At 42.8% G+C, this 21308-nt stretch overlaps 1 protein-coding gene across 1 annotated transcript in view; it reads left to right on the top strand.

The window, feature by feature from the left end:
- Positions 1–21308, top strand: part of ZFPM2 (zinc finger protein, FOG family member 2) — a 641123-nt gene that overhangs the window by 326227 nt on the left and 293588 nt on the right. Inside the window, exon 4 of the mRNA XM_078685577.1 lies at positions 11132–11256. Coding sequence (XP_078541703.1) covers positions 11132–11256 — 125 coding nt within the window. The remainder of the gene's footprint in view (positions 1–11131; positions 11257–21308) is intronic.

Here is a 21308-nt window from a genome sequence, read left to right as displayed (position 1 = left end):
TTGAGCTAGGTAGCTCACAGTGCACTGTTGTCCTGTCAGAATATGTATCCTTTCTAGTAGACAGTGTATTCATGGAACACTATATTCTTCCTATATTAAGGTGGACTTTCTTATGGTTTTTCACTTCGTACATGTTTAGTGGGCTCAGTTAAGTTTGTAATTACACGAACACTAAACTGATTTATATTTGTGTCTCAATTTAATCATTAATAAATAAACATTATACTAAATGGATATTCTTTCCAATAATTGTCAATGTCTATACAGCTCACACTTACAGGAATGGCCACTGCTCATCATTTATATGGCGAGGAGCATGGATTTACCTTCTTTTCTTCTGAAGAACAACACAGAAGTGGGTAGCAGGGAAAGCTGGCTGGAACCAAGACACCCGATGCCTGCCTTAATTTACAGGAATCTGCCCTATCTCGTGGAGAGATGACCTATGGCTGATGACCAGACCGTACTCAAGAGACCCTAACATGAGACAGAAGATCTGAACAGGGAGAGCTGACGAAGAGAATCAAGAGCAAAAGAACAGACCGGCTAGATGAGTTCACATGAAAAAGTATCCTCTAACAATAGTACCTGAAGTGTTAGTACCTTAGGCTATCCTGGTGCCTTGGAGGCACAGTCAAAGGCCTCAAAAGCCCTTGATGTGTGCCTGGTACACCTGCCTTACTTCCAACCCTTCAAATGATTTTAGACCCCATGGTTCCTCTCTATTGCGCAATCATTGTTCAATCACAGTTCCAGCAGTGCTGAGCAGTTTACTAGATAACACATCATGAAAACAACTACGGTCACTTACCTTTAGCCTTGTGAGCACACAGGACTTCATCAAGGCTGCAAAACCTCATAGACCAGCATGATCACTGGCAGGCCCATGTCCTGCTCATGTATGCTAGATTATCCTCATTAAAACTGCTGCATCTAATCCAGCCAGAGGTATCAACAAATCTTTTAATAAAAGCGTCTTCTAAAAACAAATAGCTACATTCATCGAAGAACATAACCTTCTCTTAGATTACCAAAATGTATTCTGGTATGGCTGTGACACAAAAGCAGCACCGACTTTCACAATTGGCTAAAGTAAAATTGTACTTTAAGTCATTAATGGGATGGGATCATTTTTCTGGACTTGCAATGATAAATATTTCTCAAGTAAATTGTCCTGCCACAGAAGGGATCAGTGAATTGACAAAAAGAATGTTGTCTTGAAATAACTTTGCGAAAACGTGTCTTATGTGTTTTGGATTAAAATCTGTGGAAGCAGTTTTTTACTTGTCAGTGCACTCAATTTGCTTTTTAAAGATCACTGTGAATAGCCTAGGAACAGGGTCAAATCTACAAAAACATGGTCAAACAGGTCAAAAATATGTTTAAATTGCAAGGTTTGTCCCCTCTTTTTCTTATATTGGCTATAAGGATACTTCCAATCCCACTTCTGGAAATTCTTGTTCTGCCCAACTGCTGGAAGCATTAGCCCCCCACCAAAATGTGGGTCTATTTGTGCCCCTGGGTGTCGCCATTTGCTGAATTTGAAGCAAACTGCAGACACAAAGCAATGATACATCCCATTGCTACTTTGAATAGGAGGGGACACCACTTCAATGCCCCCTCTTGTTTCCAAATCAGAATGGGTCGCAAACGTCTGACTTGGAAAATGGAACTTTGTACACATCGCCTGTTAGCGGTCGCAAAGCCCTGCATTCTTTGCACTTCCAGGCTTAAAAACTTTTCCTGACTTAACGCTGCCTTATGACTTTTAACTCAGGAAAGACGTGTTTTAAATCATTACTCAGCCTGGGGAAAACCTTATTAACACAATGCCTCTGCCTAGTTTCAGGGTTTCAAGCGATTTAACATATTTTGTGAAAATTGATTTTATTCTATGCTTCCATCTTTGTTATGTTGTCCCAGGCTAATCAGCATATATCTGTATTAGGCTAACATCACCTGATTCACTAGCTTGTCTCCCACCAGTATTTACTCCACATATATCTCGGTTCACGGTTCTCAAAAATCTCAGGACATGTCCTCTAATATTTTTAGTTGTTGCTTTGCTACCTTGCCTGCAGAACAAATGCAGTTGTCAGCAAGGTAAGTTCACGCATCGGATAAGGTCACAATTTCATTTAGTGACAACTCCCCACAGCATGAGCGCGCGAGCTTCGATTTATTGGGGAGTCAGAAGGGATAAGATCAGTTCCTGGCCATCCTGATTTATCATGGTTTGGCCAAAGGGCTCGCGCGGAGGCTGTCATATTTCAGGTTTATACTCAGCCCTGCAGATGAGAGCATGAGGTGTCTGAGAAGTTCAAAAATATAGCCGCACTTTGCTGTCATTTGGATCACAGGCAAGTCTTCTGTGCCGAGGTTGTGTACTATTCGCTATTTCACAAGTTTCACACCTATGATGTGCTACAGCTCACTATTTCACAAGCAGCACACAGATCATTCTGTACTGTTTGCTGTTTCACAAGTACCACACATGTGTTGCAGTACTGTTCACTGTTTCACAAGTGTCACACATAATTCTCTACCGCTCACTGTTTCCCAAGTAGTACTTGTACAATTCTCTGTTGTTCACTGTTTAACAAGTACAACACCCATAATGTTGTACTACTCACTGTTTCACAATTTAGCACACATAGTGCTCTGGTGCTCATGGTTTCACAAGAATTCAAAAGTAGCACAGACACAATCCTCTACTGCTCATTGTTTCACAATGAGCACATACCTAATAATCTACTTTATACTGTTGCACAAGTAGCACACATGCTATGATCAAGCCGCATGCATATGATGAAGAATATATATGGGAACACTTGCCCAACATGTAAGCGGGATAATCACTTTTCTGCACACAAGATTTCTTGTTCACTTTGAACTGGTGTTTTTTTCTGCTTTATTGAGAGGACCGAGAATGCATAGATGAAAGTTCAATTGATATTTCTCATCGGATTTCATATGCTCCATCTTTTATTATGTACACATGGAAATGTGTGAGATATTGAATGAATCAGTCAGCAAATGCAAAAAGAATAGTAATGTTTGAAAAGGTATGGGGAGAGGGTTCGTAGCCATTTAAAATAATGCACATGATCAGACGGTAGAGAAGTGATCATGAAAAGATAATGCCCTTCCAAAATTGGAACATGCCTGGTCTGGTGACTCGGTGGCCCGATGGGTCCACTGCAGGACTCTGAGTTTCACATCATGGTCACTGCTCAAATCATTGTGGGTCCACTCAGATGTTCATTCGTCTGATGTCGAGAAAATGAGAACCAATTAGCTGCGTAATGGTGAACATCATTGCTAAAATTCCCCAAGGGATGAGTGTGCCCCTTACAAAGTACAAATTATGTTTTAGCTTGTGAGCTTTTTAGACACAATATTATCCTCCTTATTTCTTTCTCCTTGTAAACCCCTCTTTTAGACGCACATTAGATCATCTTTGTCGTGGTATATAAATTCAGACAAACAGTAATGGGTCAATCTAATGATCATTTTACATTGCAAAGTGGATCTGAGACAAAAGGCAAAACATAACATTTTGTTTGAATAGATACAATATCAACAGTTTTGCAATTACACCGTGGGAGTTTTCGTTTTGTGTGATGTGGTATTTCTGTAATGTGGGGTTGTCTATAAGCCTAAAACTCTTAATTAAGTTTGCTTTGAGATATGCAAAATTGTCCAGAAAGATGTGTCCTTAACTTGTGGACAGGAAAGCCATTTTTTTATGTGTGGTTCTAGTAACTCAAAATCCCTTAATCTTGCGAGGAGGCACATAGGGCCCTTAGGCTACAGGCACATGGGGCGCAAGTGGAATGCAGCATTGGGATGAGCAGGAAGAGATAAGCAAGGGTGTTTTGAAGTATAGTATTTTGAAGACAGGTGTGAAGAGTTGTATTGGGCACCCAGTCTGGCTGAAGTACAACTAGCTTAATGTTTGCAGAGGGGAAACATGGGTGTCTTTGGGCATGTGTCTTTTGGCGTTGACTAAGATTCCGGTTGCAAAATAGAAGGGCTTGCTTAGTGGGAGCGCAAATTTATTAAGGGAGTGTGTTTGCCTAGTAGTTGAGGTGGCAGATGAAATAAATGGCGCCATCTTTAAGGACGGATTGAAAAGTATCTTTAGGAACCCCCAATTCTACCTGCTGCCGAACACGGTAAAGACCTTTGCTCTTTGGTCCCTTGCTCACAGTTCTGAGTTGCTGCCTTGTCCTTCATAGCACTCCGTGGCTTGCACTGCATTAAATTGAATTGATACCTAGCTTCATACAATCATGTGGATCATGCACGAAAAAAATGGCGGCTGTTTCACCTAAATGTAAATACATACCAGCATATGTTCTCCATTCTCCAGCATTTTACCACTGCTTTTTCTGACATTCGAAAGCAGAGAACGTTGTGATATTCACACATCTGACATATAACTGCAGTTGGGAGCACGGTGGCACGTTATATGCTATATGTTTGGAGCACAGAGAATAATTGTGACTAGAATGACACTGTTTGCAATGCAAGTTCCTGATGTATATAAAACCACCACAAGCAGGACCCTCAGGCATCTGCTGGCTTACATAATATACGGTAGATGTTTCCTCGGGCTGTTTTATTACATGAAACTCTGCACATTTCCTAGCATTTTCTCGTGAAATTGCAAGCAACCTGACATACTTAATCTGTCACTCATACAGTAAGATTACATTTTATGAACCACTCAACATTTACTGTGAGCAATTCAACAAGGGCTTCCGTGCAGCTGAAGTGAGACGGCATGCTGACCTTGTGAGATGAAGATCTGAGCGCTCAGCACAGTGGGCCTGTGTGCCTCGCATCAGCATGCCGAGGCCGGCTCAGATCCAAATCACGCTTCTTCAGGAATTAGAAGTTTCAGGAAAACGGCTACTACATCTGGTCCAGGTGAAAGCAGCGCTTCATGCGGAATGACAAAAACATCTTTTTCGGGCGCTGAAACTTTCCTGGTGCGGTGAAGCTTTTCAGATGTATTATTGCTATTTTGAGAAGTGCTCAGCCTAATGTGTGCAAATGGTTTGCACAAAAAGTTTGCACCGTTCACAGTGTGCTTCCTCCGTAGATCTTATCAGAACTCCCGGAAAAGAGTGATATTTTTGTAAAGGAGTGATGTATTGTTGAATGTGCTGAGGTTGGCGGAAGGAATAATGGAAGAGACACATGGCAGAAAGATTTGACCATTATTATGTATCTCCATGTTGCACGGCCTTTATTCTAGGCGCTTGGTACAAGGTACTGGTTACAAAAACTGAAGTCCACATATAGGAGCTAGTTTCCACACACTGTCAACCACTGTATGCAAATGTACTGAAAAAAATGTGAGGGTACATCACAGGCAATGCCAAATTCAGTTTTCCGAAAAAATTATAAAATAATCACTTAACACTTCTACTAGACCAGTCACCGATAACCACCTGTAATCAACTCAAGTAGCGTCCTCTGCACTAGTTCACCTCATTCAATATATATATACAGGATGTCCAGTGGCAGGCGAGGGGGTGCTCAGAGGATGTTTACTAACAGCGGCACAGGACCTGGATGAGGAAAGCAATATGCAATTTAATAAAGACAGCATACCAGTTCCACAAGACACTGCGGCACGAAGAGTGCAAGGAGCGTTTTGGTGAAAACAGGAGCCTCGCAGCAAAACTGCATACGCTCAGCACCGCCACTGTAACAGCCGGAGTTTGGAGCCGTGAAAGGGAATCATTTAGATTCACTGGATGTCGGATATGTACCGCTCCTGTCTTCGAAATCCAGGATGTCCAGTGGCAGGCGAGGGGGTGCTCAGAGGATGTTTACTAACAGCGGCACAGGACCTGGATGAGGAAAGCAATATGCAATTTAATAAAGACAGCATACCAGTTCCACAAGACACTGCGGCATCAGCACCGCCCATTGGGGGGCGTGTCATCTTGTTAATAGTGAACTCGTACCTGCGACCATATGTCAAGTTCGTCTATCCCTGAGGAAGAAGGCATGGACCTTTGAAACGCGTCGGAAAGCATAAAGACGAACCCTCGGCCTTTTGAATTTTCCAGAGGCTTTTACATGGACCTGTGAGCTATCAAGCACGCTGCTGCCAATAAATGCCTGTTTGAGAAACCCCCGCGAGTGTGGTGTGTTCAGTAACACGGGAGCTGTAATATATATATATATATATATATATATATATATATATATATATATATATATATATATATATATTTTCCTCCTTGTTAGGCCAGGCATTCTGTTTTTCCCATAACTGTTTGCCTTTAACCCTCCTGTTTTGTTAACTTCATTTTTGCTGGCTTTAGAACTCAGCACACTTTACCACTGCTTGTGCTCTCTCCTTTAAACGTGGTTGAATTAGCTTATACCCAATTGGCATATTTATTTACTTGTAAGTACTTAGTAAAGTGTCACTAGCTAAGCTCAGGGCCTGTAAATTAAATGGCATTAGTGCCAACCATTTAAGTAGCCTTTTAAACATGGCTCCAGCCTGCCATTGCAGCCTGCGTGTGCAGTTGTAAATAAATATGCCTCCTCATAATGGATTCCTTTTCCCCACAGGCTAGTACAACGACTTGCACTAGGGGGGGCGCTGGATGTTGGAATAGTATAATTTACTATTCCAACTCCAGCCTTTGCAACAGTAGGTAAGGTGTTGGATTTTAAATCCAACACCTTCTGACCCCTCCGCAAGTCGTTGTGTTGACTTGCAGGGCAATTGTATGCGTTGCTACAACATAGTTGTTGTAAGGACCGCGTTGTAATAGACTGCGGGGAAAAGGATTAGTGGTAAACGATGTTTACAGTTTTAAACAGACATTTTGACCTGACAAAATAAACCTTTTGCAAGGCCTGCACTTTTGATTTAATACATATCAGTCCCCACTAGGGTAGGCTCTGAACAACCCAGACGGACGTGTATAGAAAAAGTAGGACATGTACTTTTGCATTTTACATATCCTGGTTGTGAAAAACTCCTAAAGTCTTTTTTCACTAATGCAAGTCCACCCACTCCCATTGGATAACACTGGAGTCACCTTTTTACATTTAATAAGCTGAAACTTCCAATTGGAGCAGGTAGACAGGTCGAGTTTGGTGTAATTAAAAGTAATTTTTAATGATAACGTTGGATTTTAATCACAATACTGAAAAGGTCACTTTTATACATTTTGCATTTTTTGTCCTGACCATTCTGTACCTGTAGCCCGATCTTGGGTCACAAGACTAGGTTAGTTGGCAGTTGGTCTTTGTGCATTGCTCCCAGGAATTGAGACAAAGGGAAGACCAGTGTTTGCAGGATAGGGCACTCTAAGTTAACAAGGGGAAGGAGCTGTCACCTACAACACTACCAGCACTCACACAAAGGGTTTCTCATTAGTTTATTTTGACCCCAGACAAGCTGGGACCAGGACCAGAAGGAAGGGGATGCCTGACACCTCAGGAGGGTGGACATCTCTTGAATCTTCCTCCACTTCAAAGTGGGCATCAGGTATAAATGTTGGACCTCCGCCCTCAACACTCCAGTATACTTCCGCACCTGTGGACTGTGCCGGAAAAAGGACTGCTGTAGTACTTAAAGGACTGCCACTCTGCTGGACTGCTGCTCTGAATCGCTGCTGCCCGGTTATGCTGATCTGCTGCCCTCTTGCCTGGGTGAGAAGGGCTGGACCTTCATCTGTTGAACACAGTACCCCAGAGATGGCTAGTTGGCTGGCCTTCTGACTAGATCCTCAAGGACAGAAGGCTCCAATGACTTTGAACCAAGCACCTGGACTCTGCCCTCTGTGAGTCCAACACTACCAAGTGGTACCACCCCAGTGCTGGACCTTTGGTAGTGGGCCTAAAGCTGCTCTTCCAGTCCACCTGTGGACCTAGCAGTACAGATGCATCTCCTCTGCTGTGCGATAAAACTGCGCACAGAACCAATCCATCACCTCTGCTGCATGAACTTTCCGGATGCAGGTACTTCACATTGCAGCCCCATCGAAACTGCCGTTACACAATGCATCTTCGATGCAGGCCCACATATTGCAAGCCTCTTGTTGATGGAAGCTTTGAAGGTGATGCAGGACTCCTCATCACAAGCCCGCAGCTTCTTAGGAATCAGCCAATGCGTGACACATCCCCGATGCAGGACTTTGCGTTCCAAGCCCCCTCATTGACAGCCTCCAAGACGACAATGCAAAACATTGCATTGCAGCCTCATAACTCCTTGAAACCAGTGCTGTATGTCGTGTGTCTAAGTACTCCTATCACTTCGGCTGAGCAAAGCATCCCCAATGCGAGACTCTATAACTCTTTGCAACCAGTATTTAAGGTACTCTTGTTCTGTGGGCCTAGCTGGGTTCTTGAAGCCGGCCTCCGCTCCACCGCGGGCAGCCTGGACTTGTGACTTTGTCCCAGTCTAGAAGGGCCAGATATTCACAGTTGGTGTGTGGTGCTTTTTGGTACTATATTCATTGAAAGCTTTAAAATGTATTATCTCCAGTTTTACTGATTGGATTTTTGCTGTTTTGGTCTTAATTTATTTATTAAAATTGACTCTATATTGTTATAAATTGGTTTAGTTTTTTTGTGTGTTGGTTTTTCACTTTATTACTGCTTGAAGTGCTGTCTAAAGACTTTACACATCGCCTCTAAATTAAGCCTGACTGCTCTCGCCAAGCTACCATAGGGTTGCGTACAGGTTACTTTGGGGTTTGCTTGTGCCTTCACCCTGACAAGGATTGTGGTTTCTGCTTGAGTAGGGTTTCACCCCTCAACCAGTAACCCAATTTCTTACACACCTTTAACCTCATTTTTCATCTTTAACTTTCCTTCCTCTTTTCTTGGCGGCAACTCTCCTATATCTTCACATACCATCATCTTGTATCTATTTCTTTTTTTCTAATGTTTTGCTGCTCTCTAAGCACATTGTTTCTTTGGTTCTTTCACCTATAGCCCCTGCTCACCTGATTTTAATCTTGAGATTTTCAGATCGAACAACATCCATCTTGGCATCTGTGTTGCTTCTTGTTTTCTTTATTTGGTTCAATGCAAGTGGTCTCACTTGTTTCTCTGTGAAACACTTTGATCTTCGTTTGACACCTTAAGTAAAGTGTGAAAAAATGACCCTCGTCAAGTCATTAAATGAACTATTATGTTAACAAAGGCCATCACCATGATCCGACCTGTCCTTAACATGTTCAAGTACCAATATGAATATACTGGATTTAGAACAGTAAATCTGCCAAGTAGCGGTGAGTGTAAAGAATGGCTAATCATTGTAATGGCTGTTGATGTGGTGACATATTTTCCAATGTCTGCGTAACAGTTAATCTCAAAAGCTGTCAAAGGAAATCTAGTTATATGCCAATGACATGGGAGAGAATTGTAAACCTTTTTAAAGGTGGTTCGTGCAAAGAGTGGATTGTTTATAGAGGAAAGAAGGGAGGTAACCTGAGACGTATCACCGCTTATACATTTGTGCCAGTTTGGTGAAGATGCAATATGTGGGCCAGTGTCGTAATGCCATTACACAGTATTCAATCCAATGCAAGCAGACAAAACAGTACATAAAAAGAAAAGGAGAAGTGTAAAGCAAAGGGAAGATAAAGGACAGTATAATAGTTGAAGAACGTCCAGCAAAAACACAGACACACTTACCACCAACAGTCATCACTGTCCTGTCTGTTTGCCACAAAGTTAATATTTTCAGGTTTTGATGTACTGAAATCCATTTTACAACACTCAAGAGACACAAAAACAGCCACAAACATCCATGCTGGTACATTCGTGAGGGGTCCAACATTTCTGTTAAGTGTGCAGGAATATGAAGCACTTTAAAAATGGTTACATTGGCACTGTTCTGCCACCTGCCACTCTTTACAAAGCATGCAAAAGAGCTTTGTGATGGGGCTTCAGTAGTGGACACAGAGCCCAGGTCCCCCTCTCCACACCCCCACAGCGGCTTGTGTTGCCACTGTGGCTAGGAGAGTGGTGCTCTGTGGGCGCAGGAACACCTCTTCCCTCAATGTTTTGGAGAGACACTGAGTCTACACATTTATAGAAGTGCAGCCAAATATACTTACTGTGAATGAACAGCAAACTTGCAGAGTCTTAGTACTTAAGCATTTTCACCAAAGTTAATTTCAGAGTTGGCTACAGATTCAGAACTGTGCTGCATTTTGTCCCAAAAAATGGCTAAAGATTAAAATGTGTGGGTGACCCTTAACAGTAAACAACTTTCTCACAGATGATCTGTACCTGCTGGCCTGTGTCTTACAGTACATTGGCGACCCCTTACTGGGTGATGGGCCCATCTGCTGGGCAAGTCACAAAGCACAGTACTACTTTAATGGACCTATAATGGGGTTGATGTAACAGATATTCAAACCCGACAAATGCCAGAACATAAGAGTAATTGCCCAATGCTGTGTGATCACCCTAATCTGGACCTGCTCTCAAAATTTAGGACAAATTAAATGAAAAAGGATAACACTGTCTTCAAACTGGCGCACCAGTTGCATATGGCATTGGATATTTTCTACTCTTTTAAATAAAATGAAACTGGTCTCCCGTAGAAGAGTGTCTGCAGAGTTGGAAGGATGCAGTGGCCTTTCCTCTGCAGGGTTTTGACTCTCTACCTAGGTTCTAATGGATTTCCTCATATTAATAATGTATCACTGAAATAATGTAAGGATCTGTAAAATCAACATCCTGCTGCCAGTGTTGTCCCCCATTTCACGTTCCTCCTCTGCCCCTCTCCCTCCCTTCCCTGTGTCTACTTTCTCTTATTTTCCAATTGTTTTCAGAAACTTTCATACATCCTAGATGCTTACCTTTGAAGTGCTGTAAAAGCATAACGTGGCTAGAAATAAGGCGGCTAGATTCTAATTTACCGTACCGTTGTGAGCCAGAGGGGAGCACTCCAGAGTGCCGCCATGTTTGTGGTTGACAAGATCAGTTGTTCGTTAAACAAGCATAAATAATTCTGACTCCTGGGCCTCTTGGAAGGTTGGGCTTGTAAAACAGACACAAAGAGGGAGGTGGCTGCTGTCAAGGCCCACTAGCAAGCGTTCTAAACATGTCTCATTTTCCGTGTCTGCAGGGGAGCTGGAAGTGCGCCAAAAGGACGGAGAGCGCAAGATTCAGAGCCAGCGGCAGCTTCCGGTCGGAACAACATGGGGCCCGTTTGCAGGCAAGATGGATCTGAATAACGAGAGCAACGCCGTGGTATGTGGCTGCTTATGGCCGGGGGATTTCTTAATGCTTGCTTTGTTGCCCGCCGGGATTAGCCTTTATTAGACGTCCGACACTTCAAAACAAGCCGTTGTTGGCTCACAGGGACACCGCATTGTACCGAACGATGAACTCAATTTGAAAGGCTCGCAACAATGGCGCTTCGTCAAGTAGTATGGGGGGGGGCGGGGGGGGGGGAGTATTTAATTTTAGTTCATGTGGTCAAGCGGAGTCGGTTTCCACGGTTCCGTCTTACCTTGCTGGGTCTTGCGGATGTTTTCACATTTGCCTCCAATTAACTCCGTGTTAATACACTGCTCTCTTAAGTTATTCCGCAAGCTGTGACAGAGAACAAAGTCCCTGTTAGCCACTTCGTCGGAGAAACCACATGCCTGCCGTCCGCTAGCGGCCATGCTGATCCAATCTAATGAACAGAAAATTAAGAACTTAATAGGTAATAGTAATTAAAGCAAAACAAATCTGACACGGAAATGCAATATCGCGTAATGAAAGGACAAAAGGCACTGTTCGTGAAAGAAGAAAATTAACATACATTAAATTAACCGAGTATTCAGTGCTTATGTTCTCATTGGAGAAAGTTTGTTAGGAAAGACAATCATATGTTGGGTGCTTTTTCAGGCAGAATCCATATGAAGGTTCAGTGTAACAGTGACTATTTCTGTAGTGCACAATAGAGTCAGAATTGCCCCAGGGTGCCCAAACTCTTGGTGTACAAGAGAGGATTAGAATGAACCTGTAAAAGGTGCAGCTTTTAAACAGTAGCGGCTTGCACTGGTAAGAGCGGTGGGCGGGGTGGGTGATGGTGGATGTCGACAGATAACGGGATAAGTAGTATTAGATAAATAAATAAATAAAACCACTTACTTTGGTCTCACTGCATCGCGATGCGGCGCCCGCAAAGTAAGTGGTTTTATTCATTTATATAATACTACTTATCCCGTTGTTTGTCGACTTCCATCATCCCCCACCCCGCCACACTGTTTTTACCTGTGAGAGCCGCCACTGCTTTTAAATTGCTCAAGAATCATCATCTAAAGACTAGTTTTTGCTCATCATGCGTGGGATCACTGATAGAATATAGGAAACAGAAATATTGTGTGGCCAAAATCTCGTGCCAAAATATTGAGGACCAAGTTATAGAGAAGGTAAGTGAAAATAGGTAACAATATATTTACTAGTCTTAACAACACATCTACGTATCTTGAAGATATATATACCAACAAGGTACTTACATGTGGCGAAATATACGGTAAAACATTGCTTACATAGAGAAACTTAGCTTCACAATATTTTTGTTCTCAGTATTCTTTACACAATATATTGGCGCACGATATTTCTGTTTCCCATAGTCTGTCTAATACCTAAAGCGTGACTAAAGTGCAGGTCCCTAGTGAAGAGAACAAACTTCCCAGTCACTGAATATGCCGATGAGAATCACTGTTCTGGCACATCCAAGGGGTTATATTAGTGAAAGATGCATGAATTGAAACTCAGTTCTTGGAGGGGCGAAAGAACAGCATAAATCAGTGCAAATGAGCAACCTTATTGCTAACCACTTGGATAATGTAATGTGCACAAGTTGTTCATACAATTGTCTTGAATCTACATAATGTTTTAATGGTGATTTAATTTTATAAAACAATCTTGGGATGACACTCTAGAGCAGTAGCGGCTCATGGAAGGAGTGTAGCGGGTGGTTGGGCGGGGTGGGGGAGGGGCAGGGTGGAGGGTAGTAAACTTCGGTCACCCCGCTTAACTCCATCCACTAGCCACTACTGCTCTAGAGTAGCCTCAGATAATCATTGATCTTGCTTGTAAGAGATTTGCTCTGTTTTCTTTAATAATGACCCAAGAAATGTGTTCCTAATTACAATTCCCATAAACAAAATCCATATATATATTACCCACTGGTGGTTGCCACTTGGTAGTTCTAGTTAGGACAATGTTTCCATAGGAAACCGTTTTTTTTTTGTTTGCCTATAACTTTTGTGCCATTTGATAAATCTTCACAAAACTTTCCCCCAAAAAGTCTCTTCCACCTTAGCTCCTTCCTTGAAAGTTTCTGTGTGATATGTCCAGTGGTAGCTGAAAAAAAGAGAGGTCTCAAAACATGTCTTGAGCACAAAATATTTTTTAGTATTGATTCTGCGAGCACACTATTGTTTACAAAAAGGGCTTGGAGGCAGCATATTGCTTATCATTTGCACCCTTTATTTTCACTCTTCTTTCCACAATCTCTAATTGGCTAGTGCAGTCGAAACATCACTTTGGATGCTTGCTGTGGAGCAGGGACCTAGCAAAGAATAATTCAACTTAATCAGTGACCGTCCACTGCTCTCGACATGATTGAGGTACTATTTCTTCCCACTCCTGCTGGCTGCTGCTCTCTCTGAAATACCTTCTTTCAACAATGCCAGTGACTGACAGGAACACATCTCACATACTGTTTTTAAACAGTTTGTACCTTTTAAAAAATGGTAATATAAAAAATACATAGTTGTGGGTTTTCCCATAAACAAAACAACTATGAATAGTTTGGGGAGGCACACCCATCTGGAAAGCCCCTTGCCCGGGTTCCTACATCAGGGCAGGGGCTGTATGTTTCCCCTACAGTGCTTTCTGGCTCGAAGCCTGTCTGGCATTAATTCCAGTGTCTCCTGTCTCTCTATTGTGGTGTCTGCCTCCCTCTCTAAGGCGGATCAACAGGCAATGTGCTGACGGCTTGCACAGGTACTGTGACCCGAGCAACTCTATATGCACAAACCCTAAGCACTGACAGAACCTTAGCAATGATGGAGCCATCTCTAGGACCTACAAATATCTACAGAGTGACAGGCCACCCACGGGGCGACACAAATCTCTCGGGGACAGACCCATCTCAGGCACAACCCTTCCCAGGACCCTCACAGCCTCAAGAACTGGCAGAGCCCTCTCCTGAACCCACAAAGGCACACAGATATCAGGACAACCTACGGACCCACAGAACACTGGCACAGTCCTTCCTAGGTACTACTAAAGACACACACAGACATCAGCACACCAGTACAGCCTAATCCAGAACTCACAACGTTCTATCAGTGCTTAAGCCTCTCTCCTGAACCCAGAAAGATAGCATGCAAAGCAGCCTTCACAAGGACCCAGTAACAGAGTGCTGACACATACGTCCCAGGACTGGAAAATTGTCATCACCAGCAGTGCCCACCCCAGAAACAAACCTGGCCAGGCCAGGACTCAGACAGCCCTAACACTGACATGGTATTCAAAAAAATCAAGCAGGCACCGTCTGCTTTGAGACAGTCACTCAGAATCTTCCTTCCAAAATACTACCCTCTGCACCTACACACGTGCAGAACTCAACCTAGCTCGATGCCAGCACAGTTAACCATGAGATAGTGCTTTTTTATTTTAGTTCAGCTACTGTTTACAACACAGTTAACAAAATAATTGACAAAGCCAATAGAAATAACACAGGTGAGACCTACTGGCATTGCCAATGCTTGTTTCTTTCTAGGTCTCCATATTTAGCACAGAAAACAGAGAAAAAAGTGAAAAAAGTCTCTTGCATATATAAAGAAAGAAATCTATGCTTAATCTTAGAAAGCAATTGGGATATACATAATATATTTGCATTCAAATCACAATTCATAGGAATGGAAATATCATGGTTAACGTGTTCATAGTGATACATATATATACATATATATATATATATATATATATATATATTTTATTTCTCAAAACAATCGTCTCAAAACAATTGCCCCAAAGCATTTCTGGAACGCACTTGACAGCTGTTGGAAACCTTGCGGTTTATTGACACATGGCAAACAACAATTTCATACTGGTTTTTAAGTCTCTCAATGCCGACGTGTCTTGAGGTTAATACCTATTCTTCATAGGCAGCTGATCAGAAGTCTCCCAGAGTGCCCTGCATGCCATTTTGTCTTGTACCTGCTCATAGTGGGCGTTGCTTAGTGCTGATGCAAGCAGGTTTCAGTAGTTCCTCATTGAGCAGCTTGAAATTGTTGTTCGCCATGTGTCAATAAACCGCAAGGTTTCCAACAGCTGTCAAATGTGTTCCATAAATGCTTTGGGGCGATTGTTTTGAATTAAATTACGCTGCAGCCTTGCCGTACTGGCGCACCATCTCGATTAAAGGAGAGGCTGTGGTGAGAACGAGTCTACACCAACAGGTTTCCAACAGCTGTCGAGTGCATTCCAGAAATACTTTGGCGCGATTGTATGAAATATATATATATATATATATATATATATATATATATATCAGGAAAACACTCCAACCCTGACATGTTGATCCTCAACAAGGATAAGAGCACGGACCACCAGATCAGTGCAGCAAAATGTCTTTATTTACTCCGTTTTTGCAAGTCAGCCATTACTCGTTTCAGCCAAGAGGGTCCTTGATCATATATATATATATATTAATGGACATGGTTATCAAAATGCAACTCTTTTCACTTGGTCTTTCAAACAAGAAATAAAAGGGAGATGCTGAGGTTGTCTCCACATAAATTCATAACATGGCTCTTTTCCTTCCTTGGATTATGCGGAACATTATAGTTAGGAAATGAAATTTTTAAAAAACGTTAGAAATTCATTGAAAAGTACAAAGGTTACAGGGATGTTATAGTTAGGCTCATGTTTCACTCGTACAAAACCAGTGAAATTCAGCAGTTATAGTTAGCTGAGCTAACTATAACTCGTGCCTCCACAATGCACTGCTTATGCCCTCATATATTACATCGCTCATGACATGGTCAGTGACATCACTGATGACATCTCGAATGCCATCACTGATGACAAAATCCACAAAATCACTAACGAATCCACTCACACCCTCAGGCCCACCTGGGGGCAGATAATGAACAAAGCAAGGGAGCCCACGCTTACTAAAAATGTTTTTGTTTACCGGGTCCTGCTAATTTGTTACCTCCTGTAATCCTCAGACAATCTGATTGCTGAGAGGTCTTGTGAGTCCACGCCCCCTTTCTCTATTGCTCTTCAAACGCGCCTTTTGGTGCGCTACTGTTTGAGGAATTAAGTCCAATTAACTCCAGAGGGGCCGTGGGGGCCAACTACCCTTCTTGTTACCTCCAGTGAGTTCCACACAGCGGGATTGCTGAGAGGTTGTCAGTGGTCACGCCCCCTTTCTCCAACACTCTGCAAATGCGCCTCCTGGCACACTAGTTGGGGATGAAGTCCCTTTGGCTGCTGAGGGTCCTTGGGGGAAAACAACCCTCCTGTTATCCCCCAGTAAGTCCCACACAGGGGAATTGCAAAGAGTTTCACTGAGGCCACGCCCCTTTCTCTATCACTCTGCAAATGCCCCTCCTGGTGCACTACTGGTTGGAGGATAAAGTACTCTTGGATGCTGAAGGACCTTGGGGGCCAAGAGACCAGTAAGTCCTACACTGCGGGATTCCTGTGAGCTGGTCGGAGGCCTCGCCCCTTTCTCCAACACTCTGCAAACGCAACTACTACTTAAAAAAAAATAGAAATTCACTGAAAAAAAACAAAGGTTACAGGGTCGTTGTAGTTAGGAATTAGCATTTAAAAAACATCAACAATTCATTGAAAAAAACAAAGGTTACAGGGACGTTATAGTTAGGAAATGAAAAAAAAACGTAGAAATTCACTGATAAAAACAAAGCCTACAGGGATGTTATAGTTAGGCTCAGACTTCTCGTGTACAAAACCAGTGAAATAGCTAACTATAACTCGCACCCCCACAATGCAGTGCTTATAGCCTCACATATTACATCACTCATGACATGGTCAGTGACAACACGAATACATCACTGATGACATCTCACATGACTTCACAATTAAATTGACACGAGAAAAGATTACATATAGCTATACAAGTACATATTGCAGTGCCTTTTTCACATAAAGCAGGTATCTGCTCATAGTTATAAGGGTACCTCAGTGTAATATATTTCACTGCATTCATTTTACCACTTGTAACACAGTTTTTGGTAAATATATATTTTTTCTATGATCTACACTCCAAAAATATACATTACATAAACTGTATGTGTATATATATATATTCACTGAAAAAACCATAGGTTATAGACCATATATAGTTAGGAATTAGCATTTACAAAACCTTGAAAATTCACTGAAAAAACCATAGGTTAGAGACCATATATAGTTAGCTGGACATTTTATTGACATAAAACCAATGAAATTCTATATATAGTTAGTTGCACTAACTATATATCGCGCACCCGCAATCCACTGCTGATGATGTCACATATTACATCATTCATGACATGGTCAGTGACATCACTGATGACATCACTGATGACATCTCAAATGACATCACTGATGACATGACTGATAACAACATCCAGTGATTTTTTGTTTCTGTAAAGTTTAAATATGTCTTACATATTGAAGAATGAGTGGATGTGTAAGTGTCTGGACGAAGGATTTAGTAGGTGCATGACTGACTGTATGACTGAGTGATTAAATGTGTCTCACTGAGTGCATGGGTTAGTGACTAAACTGTCTTAATTTGTGCATCATTATGTCTGTTGTTCTGTAAACTGCTGCATGTGTTGATCAGTAGCTATATGAGTAACTATATGGGTTATTGATTGATTGCCCAAGTATTTGTATGAGAGACTGAGTGTGTGTGTGGCTGGCTGGGAGGTGTGTGACTCTGTGCAGATCAATGTGTACTTGTATCAATGATTGTATAAGAAGGTAAGTATGTGTTAGTATATGTTTGAAAATGTAAGGTGCTCTATGTTTAACTGTATAAACAAGAAAATGGAAGTGTCATTGATTCTTTACAGGACTGACTAGGTGTGTGAGTAACTCCATGGATGAGTGGCAGACTGTGAGTGTCTGTATAGGTGTATGAGTGCATATGATAGTGTTGTAAAGATGAGTGATTGTATGTATGAATGATTGTATGGGTGAATGAGTGAAGGTGTGTGTAGACGTAGGAATCAGTGAGTGCGTATGTAGTAACTAGTATTGGTGTGTCAATGGTTTCAAAAATTATACTCTGTATTTAACACTGGGTGAAACAGAGGTTATATTAAAATGTGAGGAGATGCATTGTATTGTCACATGAATGATATCATCAGTGATGTGGTCATTGATGTCAAATGAGATGTCATCAGTGATGTCATTTGAGATGTCATCAGTGATGTCATCAGTGATGTCACTGACCATGTCATGAATGATGTAATATGTGACATCATCAGCAGTGGATTGCGGGTGCGCGATATATAGTTAGTGCAACTAACTATATATGGAATTTCATTGGTTTTATGTCAATAAAATGTCCAGCTAACTATATATGGTCTCTAACCTATGGTTTTTTCAGTGAATTTTCAAGGTTTTGTAAATGCTAATTCCTAACTATATATGGTCTATTACCTATGGTTTTTTCAGTGAATTTTCAAGGTTTTGTAAATGCTAATTCCTAACTATATATGGTCTATAACCTATGGTTTTTTCAGTGAATTTCAATGGTTTTTTAATAGCAAATATCATAAGCTGTCGAATGTCAAGTACGTGGTAAGTAAAAACATTTTCGTGTTTATGCACACTGATCTGCTTTGAATGCTGCCCCCACCCCTCATTTCTATTAGGAGTACTCTCTCTTTGCAGATAGTGAAGGGTAGTTAACGCAGGCCTTTGCCCCCGTTGTAATCCGTCGTGCCTGCTTCTCTCTCCATTTGATTGATTGTTCTCTTTGGTTCATTCTCTATTTACAAACAAGCACAGAGTCGCAATACTCTGTTTAGTCTTTGCAGATAGCGAAAAATCGTGTAAAAAAACAAAAGGAATCGAGCAAAATCAGTAGGCCACTAATGGGATCTCTTTTTGACCTCGCTAAAATAGAAACATTAGGAACAACCTGTTGAAAATAGCAATGTGTATGTACATAAGCGGCGTTCATTTGTGTTCACAGTACCCCTTGTTGATTGTTTGAATCGAGCATTGAATTGTTCGAAGTTGGTTCTCTTAAGGATCTTCTCTGCCTGCAAACGAGGAAGAATAGGAATATTCTCTCTCCCTTTGCAGATAGTGAAGGGTAGGTAACGCAAGCCTTTAACACGTCGTACCTATTTCATTCCTCATTGATTGATTGATTGTCCGAACATTGACTGTTTGGGAATTAGTTCTTTTTGGAGGTATTCCCTGTTTGCAAATAAACGTAGGAAAATCTTTGCAAGTAGTGAAAGTGTAGGTAATGCGGACCTTTCTCCCCCGTTGTAATCTGTCATGCCTATCTACTCCCCACTGATTGATGCACCTGTTTCACCCGGACCATTTACTAGAGATAGGTCATCTGGCCCAACAAGAGAGCACCCCTAGTGAAAAGGACATATGCAATAATAACGAAGTGATCACTGTATCCTGTTAACAGAAACTTTAGCATGAAACAACCTGGAAAGAAAAGAATAGGAAAACGAAAATCAGTTTGCCACTGATGAACTTTTTATTAAATAACAAACAAAGAAACGATAACAATACGTAATGATAAAACCTATTATTGTCCTAGAAACAAGAAACGTTAGAAGTAAGCCCGTAATAAGAAACCTGAAAACATCGCCCCTCACTGCCCCAAAACGTGTCTGTCCCACCGCCTGCCACGGCCAAATAACGGCAAACTGGGAAAGATAGAAGTCAGCAGACATCCGCCCCATTCTAGAAACTTCCAAAGGGCAACAGGTTTTCGGCTACGCCCAGCCGGAAGCAACACATATAAGGCGGGTCCTGCTGCCACGCCTCGGCCAGGAGATCATCACGTAGGGTGTAGCCGGAGGAGAGGCCGAGGCCAGCGGGACCCGGCCAGGGGGATTGACAACGCTGGAGAGTTGCAGGGGGGGGAATGTCCGTGTCCTCGACCCTCCCCTCTCTCTCCCAGTCCGGCCGCGGTGGCCCTTGACAGTTGCAGGTAGTCCCGCCACATTCTCTACCGGTCCGGCCACCAACGGCCGGGGCCGATGGGATCCGGCTGCAGCCGATAAACCAAGGAACCCGTTCATGGGGCCAGAGCAAGGGGCGTCCGGCCGACATCCACCGGAAGCCCGGCCCGAAGACGGACGGGACATTTCTTCTTTCTTCAATAATGGCTTTGACTACACTGGGGGGGATGTCTTGCACATGCCTCCGACCCCCCCCCCCCCTCGTCCACATCGCCTGGTCCGGCCATAACAAATCTCAAGCGAGACGCCGTGGGGTGCACTGGGAGGGAGAGACGGTGCGAACAGGCCTCTCCCGCCTCCCCAGTGGAGGCTTCCCACCTGCACCCTCAGCGCTCCAGGCGCCCGGAAAAGGGTTCTTCCACTGTGGCGATGCTGCAACGTCTCGCCCGGCAGGGTGCAGCCCGTCCGCTCATTTGACCCCGCGATCGCCAGTAGCTACCGAACTCTCAAAATGGCGATCGACCTGGCAAGAGCGGGCCCAGCATAAAGAAATGGCCCGGTCACTGGTTGACTCCACCACCGTAGTCCTCCACGACCTTGAAGATTCTAGAGGAGCCGCGGGAGTCTCCGACCCCCGCAGACACCCCCGATGGGGAATGACTGCCATGATCGCCCGTGGAGTGACGAAACTGTATCCGCGGGACGTCGGCGCTCCCATGCTGGCGCCAGCCTCACTTTGAATTACTAGAATCCTGCAAACCTCAGTTCCGGTGAAAGCACACTGTGACCCGGTAGGAAAAATTGTTGCACCCCCTCCCCTTTTTGACTGATAGTTCAAACCACCGATCCTTTCCTTTGCCCTTTTACCAGAACTTTGGACTGCCTCCCCCTCTTTTACATTTTCTAGAGAAAACAAAACATTAACCACTACATTAGCATAGCAGTTGACACCAGAACTGTTTTCAAATTGAAAACCAACAACATCTTCAACAGAATCCTTTTTGTTTCTGCTGTGACCCTGCTACAGCACAGGCATTGTCCCCAGCAGTAATTCTGCAATGCCGGTAAGAATAGCTGTGGTGCCTACTGGACTCACTCACCCCCGCG

This window comes from Lissotriton helveticus, chromosome 4_1 (assembly GCF_964261635.1).
Source record: "Lissotriton helveticus chromosome 4_1, aLisHel1.1, whole genome shotgun sequence".
Taxonomy (NCBI): domain Eukaryota; kingdom Metazoa; phylum Chordata; class Amphibia; order Caudata; family Salamandridae; genus Lissotriton; species Lissotriton helveticus.
The sequence above is the reverse complement of the archived record's forward strand: the minus strand, read 5'-3'. Positions and strand labels throughout refer to the sequence as shown.